At 31.2% G+C, this 7,972-nt stretch overlaps 1 protein-coding gene across 1 annotated transcript in view; it reads right to left on the bottom strand.

The window, feature by feature from the left end:
• Positions 1-7,972, bottom strand: part of LOC106469623 (clathrin heavy chain 1-like) — an 85,088-nt gene that overhangs the window by 10,795 nt on the left and 66,321 nt on the right. The window contains exons 28-29 of the mRNA XM_013930124.1: positions 7,622-7,843; positions 2,345-2,420 (exon numbers count right to left, since the gene is read on the bottom strand). Coding sequence (XP_013785578.1) covers positions 2,345-2,420; positions 7,622-7,843 — 298 coding nt within the window. The remainder of the gene's footprint in view (positions 1-2,344; positions 2,421-7,621; positions 7,844-7,972) is intronic.

The raw sequence follows: 7,972 nt of genomic DNA, 5'->3' as shown, positions 1-7,972 counted from the left end.
TTCCTGAAAGTCATTGTTAGCTGATGTATCCCTTGCATGTAAAAGCTTAAGTTCTTCTTGAAGTCCTGCTGCCATTTCCCACAGTTACCTCTTCTCTTTATATAGTACCTCTACTTTAATTAGGATAGCCTCAAACATACAAACTATAGATACCAGTCCAAAGTTCTCAAATAAAACTCACTCATTGCACCCATCACACCTAACAAACTGTGAATGCTTAACTCCAATTCTAATCTTAACCACTGTATTTGTAGCCTGGAAATAAGTACTCAATACCAAATGTAAATACTAGTAGCATATTGCCAACACTGTTATTGTTAAGCCTAACGTTTTAGATTCAAATATATTAGTTTTTTATCACTACTTTATGTTCACACTCAATTAATTAAGTTTATATTTAATTTTATAGCAGTGACAAATAACTAGTCAAGTAAAAAAGATAATCCTTAAAACATAAAAGACAATTAACAATGTCTTTAGATTGTATTTGTTTAATAAAACAATGTGTTACGACAGTGGAAGTCACGTGATGCTTCTGGCACGTTTAGCGCTGTTAGCATACATGAAATTTCTCGACCGATCATGAATGATTGGCGAGGCCCGAGTGCATTCGGGATGCTCCCTTTGTTAGTATGTAAGCCTGGCAGAGAAGCCAGCGAGGGAGAAATAATTAAAGAAGAGAACAGCAGTGACAGTAAGTTAAGTGTGAATCACTGTAATTTGTAGCATGTATTATAAAAGTTGTTAAGTTTAAAGTGACGAGAAACATAGTGATTGTGAAATTACTGTGTATTTGGCACTGTTAGCATACATGAAATTTCTCGAATGATCAGCGAGGTCCAAGTGCATTCAGGATGCCCCTTTGTTAGTATATAAGCCTGGCAGAGAAGCCAGCAAGGGAGAGATAATTAAAGAAGAGAACAGTAGTGACGGCAAGTAAAGTGTGTGAATCACTGTGATTTGTAGTGTGTATTATAAAAGTTAAGTTTAAAGTGACGAGAAACATAGTGATCGTGAAATTACTGTGTATTAAAAGTGTGTATCGAGAAAAAATAAACTGGTTTAATTAAGAAAGGACTTGTATCGCTGAACTTCCTCGGAAAGAATTTCTACCAGAAATTAACAAACAAGCAGATATGCAACAAATGTATTTAACATGTTTTATGATTTACCAGTAAGAAGAATTACAGCTAAGCCTAAAAGTACAATTACATGTCCTAAACCTAATCTAATGTTGTAGTACAGATTATATCACTAAGCTCTAATTTAAAACTTTAACCCTACTATTTTTATTTCCCAATCTTACTAAATATAATTAATCTTTTGTTATTCAACCCAAATCACTAAAAATAATATTATTAATATTAAATAATATAAAAAAATCTATAACAATATAACAGCTTATCTTTTCAACATCTTCCCTCTTTCATAGTGCCCATAAATCATTTGTTATTACAGAGTAACAGAAGAGTTGAATAATCTAAATATGTTGACCATACTTTAAAAACGTGAAGAAATTAAACTTAAGTACATGGTTACACCTTCTATTAACAAACATCTTCTTTATTCTTTATGAACCTACTTTTATAACTGTGTATTTTTCAAAGAAACTTCTCAATTAAGAAGATGGAAAGACAAGAAAACATTACTAATGCAGTGCACCATTACACAAGTAGATTAATATTCACATCTTATTTTCACAACACACTGTCATAAGAGGAATGTTATATTTGAAACTGATGTTCAACAAAAAAAAAAAAAAAGGTAGCAATCAAACACAATACACAGAAACAAGAACCACCAGAAAATATTGGTATATTTATTTCATTCAATATACTCACTGTTCAGTAAATCAACAATAATTTAATTGAAATGATTTACTGACATGCTATCTTATGGCAAAGTTCATTGCAAAAGTTGCTTATTATATAATCACAAGTGCCACAGAATGTATGGTACTCATGGGGTGGATGCCAAACACACACAACTTATTTGGACCTGCCCATATAAATCTTAAGGTTAAAGTATTTCGATTAGTAGAATGTTAAAGTTTCTTTTTCATTACAGTAGTATTTTCTTACAGGTGCATCACGTTTCAACATTAAATGTCAATGGTTTGATAAATTTCTTTTCATTTTAAATAAGCTGTAATATTTAATGGCTCTGAAAAATATTTGTTTTTAAATTAAGTTGGCATTTTTATAATAATGGAACAACAAATCCAAATACATTTGAGCAGCTGAAAAATAAAGTTATACCAATTACTGTCATCAATTTTGAAACATTATTTGGCAGTAGTTCAGATACATCTTACAAATTAATAACAATAATAAAAGTATATTACCATAAATTATTGGTTTTTGATCATTCTGGGCCGACTCTTCTAATCTTTCACTTTCACGTTCATCTAATTTGTCCACCTATACATGAAAAATAAATACTGTATTTTTCAAAGAAGCTTCTCAACTAAAGAAGATGGAAAGACAGGAAAAATTACTAATGCAGTGCACCATTACACAAGTGGATGATTATTAAAACCTTATTTTCACAACACATTTTCATCACAGGGATGTTGTGTTCGCAACAGGGGTTCAGACTTAATGGGGGGGAGAAACCACCCTTGGACTCTTGCTACCAATACTTGTCACAAACTGTTGGTACACATGTGGTGAAATAGTACCACACTCCTTTCACAAACAAGTTACAAGTGTAAAGAAAATTGAGACTAGCTTCCATCTTTAAAGAAAAAAAAAAAGGGTAGCAGAATCTACCCCTCCCATGTGATGTTTTTCCAGTATTATTTCCCACAATTTTGATGCTTAAGGCATCATAAGCCAACAATTTTAATTCACAGCTGTGATGAATGGCTTATAGACTGAAGCCCATTCCTCAAACCAAGCAATTTGGAGCTCCCTGTGCACAGTGAATGTGCTGGCTTGCAGTACAGAATTCTCTTACAATTTCTGGGTGATAGACTTAATAGTTTCACTTTACAACATGTTTCAAAGCTTGCATGGACTACTGAGTAATTCATTTTGAGCATCTTCGTTACTGTTCTACATTAGCACAATCAGTAATCTTTCATCACATTACCTCTAATGGACTTGGATATGAGTAGCCACACTTCAATGTCTCAAATGTGGAGAATCATTCCTCTGTGAGTTGCCTTACTCATAAGATTTTGAATACAATTCATTGGCTAGTTTTTATAAACCGACACATCAGTGTAACAAGGACTTTACATGCAAGGGCCAAGCCTATTACTTGGGATTAACAAATGTCTCACAGACTTAAAAAAAAAAAATCACAACTTACTGTGTAAACAGTACTGTAACAGTTGTAGTAGGTTTGAGAAACCTACAACACTGAACATTAGAACAGTAACCAAACTTAGTAACTACATATTCTGAATTGATTGAATAATGAATCATCCAAACTAAATTCTTACATGCTCTAATATAATTTATCTATAAAATTTTCGAGCTCATAATAAAAAAGATTTATAGCATTGCCCATGCCTATCCATAGCAATGACCTATCAACTAAGCTTATAATCAGCAAATATCTGTATAACAGAAGATTAAAAAATAATTTTCAATAAACTGCTATATGCCATGCTGCTTTCCACCACTTCCAGAATTCCCTAAACAAGAGTTTCTAAAAGTAATCACATTTTTTACTGTCCCTATCACTATCAAGTTAAATGAAAGTCAAACTTAACCTTGTATCATAAGAGTGTGTGTTTTCTTATAGCAAAGCCACATCAGGCAATCTGCTGTGTCCACCAAGGGGAAACGAACCCCTGATGTTACCATTGTAACTCTGAAGCCTTATTGCTATACCACCAGGGGACCATGTCAGAAGAATGCAAACCCTGTAAAAATCTAGTGTATATATGTAAATAAGTCCTAATACTAGTAAAACCTTTTTAAAAGTCCTTAATTTTTCCCACAATAGTTTTATTAAACACTTTGTATGTATGCAGTGTGCTGGAATGAAATATATGATAATAATGTTTATTGCCATGTAAGGTAAAAAAATTGGTCAAATATTTTGAGATTATGCTCTGTGTAGAAGTCAATAAGTAGTTTGCCGAACTGAGACAAACTAGGTAGTCTTCCGGTATGACGGCAATGCTGAACTTGATTATCTTTTGAGTACTGTATTTCTAAAAGTGATGAAATATGCAAAATAATGAAGTTAAACCAATGCTAGGCCATAATTGGACCACTAAATAAAAAAAAAAAGCTAACAAAACCTTAAATATTGCAATGATATCATGAAGTAATGAGAATTCAACAATTTATGTGCAACTGACTTGTCTTTTAAAAATTACTACCTTAAAACCATTTGATAACTACTAGCATGTTATGATGTTTTAAATGATTTCTACTTATAATAAAATCCAATAAACTCTTTGGTTTTGACCCAATTCAGAGCAAATCTGATAAAACCCAATGCAATGGGCTACAATAAAAACTTTTCAAAAAAGGAAGTAGTGCAGGGATGGCTAATATCAATCCTTCAAAGACAATGCTAACAAGATGGTAGGGATGGCATTTCCATCGTCACTACGTAAAAGCAGAGGCACACAGTGTAGTAGCATGATAACCCTCTCCAGACAGATCTCGGAACAAAGGCCATGTCATTGCGTTTGTCGAGTCATATTCAAAATTTTATTGAATAACTATTTCATGAATTTATGTTAATAAGTCTGGTATCAAACTGTAGATTGTAATTAATATTTTAGTATTATACATTATTTAATTTCTTAATTTAAAGGTAAATATTAAAAAACACAGTTAAACATCAATTTTTGTGTGTCACGTGGTATGTTGAATGTAGCATTGGTTCAAATTAGATGTTTATGATGTCAAGATACTAAGTCTATAGTTTCATACAAATTAGGAACTCAAATTACCAATATTCAGAAGCTAGAATATCAAATAAGAACCTCGTATCTTTTCTGTTTGCTGATATGTCACTCATGTAATGAATCAATCACAGTGGCCCCACTCACCTCTTTCCATTTTTGGAAACGGTCTCTTATAAACACTTAATTCTATATATCATATGTAAATAACCAATCGAAAGCTCAGATAGTCCCCTAGTGGCTTTCTCAGCCATTTTCATCTATTGGGACACCATCTCTTTCTATCAAACCAAAATTTCAAGGAGGTAGGTTGTGTCTTTAGTTTGCTTGAAATTTCATATTTTTTAGACCCAAATACAGATTAGTTACTAAGCTTGATAAATTATAGTGGAATTCTATGGTATCGATATAGTAATTTATGATTTTTTGGTTATTCAAATGTATATAGAAAATCTAAAAAAAAATTATTTCGTTTCATATCCACCATGTGCAAAATTTTAAAAGGCTTAGCAACCTACGTCAAGCAACAACCAAGTACAAAGGTTGTAACTAGAAGAGATAATTGTTTGCTTTACTTCTTTATTTACTGTCTTATGTTTTATAAATAATAAGTTTAAAAACTTATTTCTAAATAGCAAAAACCTATATACACATATAATGAATAATAATGGAAATGTAACTGTATTTTACAAAATACAAGTCTTCTAAAACACAGCCAAGACAGGTCACTTTGTAGACAAAAGGTCAGTTTTATATTATTGGATACTGTAACATGAGAGCACATGTGCCATGTCATTTTAACTTCTGTATTGCTAGCCAGGTATGGCTGAAAGATCAATATAATAAATACATATAAATGTATAATGTTATGAGATTCAAGCTATTTAGTCTAAACATTTATGTTTTCGTGTTACAATTTGTTGTTATTCTAGAACAAAAGAGGCATAACTTATGTTTATTTCATACTTTTTTTATGGTGGTTACAAGATTAGTCAAATCTATGAAACCTGTACAGAGATTCGTTAGTGAAAATAACAGATAAAATATAGTTTTTTCTTAAGAAACATTTGATAACAGTCTAAGCATTATAAGGATTTCGCATGTGAAATTTGAAACTTTTCTGATGCATAAAAGTATTTTTAATCTTAAAATGAAAATTACTTTTCATGTTGGATAGGCAATATGTGGAAAGAAAAAAAACACGAGAAAAACATTGCTTAACAAACCTTAAGACTTGATAAAAAAATTTGATATTTTGCATATGAAGGCATTGTAATGTTACTGATAATCTGCCAAATTTCATTAACATACACTTACTAATTTAAAAGTTATAGCATGAAAACTATAACAAGTACAAAATGGTTATGAGGTCAATCCCAGGGACCAAGCCTGTGCTGAAAGAATTAACAGACAAAAATAGGATAAATTAAACTCAATTGTGATGGAATAGTTATATATATTGCTATATGTTAATTCTTGCCCATGGTATTATGTAGTGATGGTGCAACTGCCATCCCTACTATCGAGTTTGTATTGTTTTTGAAGAATTGATATTAGCCATCCTTACATTTACTTCCTTATTTGAAAAGTGTTTTCTTTACTTATTTTTTTTAATGTAGTTTTTCAACAGACATAGGAAGGTTGTATTTATAGCCAAGTTCTAAATACAATGAGTTTCCACCTGTAATATTTATTCTTTTATCTATTATTCCCTGGTCATTACTGTTTAACCCTGTATTTAAGCTTTTTAAAGGAACATCAAGTTTCTGTAAAAAAGCTAACTTCAAGGGGTAATAATAACATCGTTTACACTAGAATTATGATTTATAAAAAAATTACTACTAGTTATTAATAATACTAATAAAAGCGGATACTCTGTTTAAAACTATGTCACCTTGACGAAATTGGTTGACAGCATTGTTTTGGATTTTGAATTATCATGTAATAAAAAAGAAACAGAAGAAAGAAGAACAAGAAATTCAAACTTTTTGCTACATTTACAGAACTTGTGTCTCAGTCATTACATAGATAGTGTTATAAAAGGAAACACTGTATAGTATTGTCAAGTTCTGGTTATCTGTAGAGGAGATATTTAAAATATAATTTTGATGAACAATCTGCTACAGTTTCCTGATAAAATGAGAAAGATCAAGTTTTCTTAACATACTTAGTCTGAAGAGAAGTTGGTAAAGTAGTTCCATTTTACAGTATTACCCTACTGTCAAAGTTCCAGCATACAATGTGGTCTTATCATCAAGAAATTGTGATCAAAAGTCAGATAACTAAATAAATCAGAACTGAAACAAGTTAATACCAATAAAATAAAAATAATTCATATTAATGAACACAATCTGATCTAATAAACTGCTACAAATCAATACACCACAGCACCATAGCTATTGTATTCAGTGCCTAGTACCAGATACTAATGTGCACATCCCTTTACCATATGAGCTTTAGACCTTAGTCCTTTACAAAAACAATAAGATACTATTGACAACCACTTTTATATACACATTTCATAATTATGAATAAATTCACATTGAATCATCAGCCAGGTTTCTTTAATGCTAACATTCTTATCCGTAACTCCAATAATATTTCAGAAAGTTTGACCAGTTTCATCCTAAATCTACACACTAATGCAATGCTAAATAACCTATTCAGAAAATATATGTCTACCATGTTTTTTATGATTAACAATAAAACTACACAATGAATTAATTCATTCACTAAATCATGATATACCTTGGTGGTGTACTCCCTCATGACTTGGATCATGTAAGGCATGGCAAAATCCATGATTCCATGACGCCAGCACAGTTCAAGAATTACATCAGGATGTAGAAGATAGTAGCAATGGAACAGACAGGCACTAAAACATTCATAATTCTTCTCTTCCAGGAACCAGGCCAGAAGTTCTTCAGCTATGTCAGCCATCTTAGATTCTGCAGCATATTCCATTGCATCCTGTAATGTGATGTAGAAAAAAAAAAAAAATAAGTTTAACTAAAGACTAAAAAAATAAATAATTTAATTAATACAAACAAACGTAATAGAAAATGATCTCATTAACAACAAACTAATTTTTATTAATTA

Source organism: Limulus polyphemus, unplaced genomic scaffold (genome assembly GCF_000517525.1).
Source record: "Limulus polyphemus unplaced genomic scaffold, Limulus_polyphemus-2.1.2 Scaffold3577, whole genome shotgun sequence".
In the NCBI taxonomy this organism is placed as follows: domain Eukaryota; kingdom Metazoa; phylum Arthropoda; class Merostomata; order Xiphosura; family Limulidae; genus Limulus; species Limulus polyphemus.
Note: the sequence above shows the minus strand (reverse complement) of the source record. Positions and strands in the feature narration are given on the sequence as shown.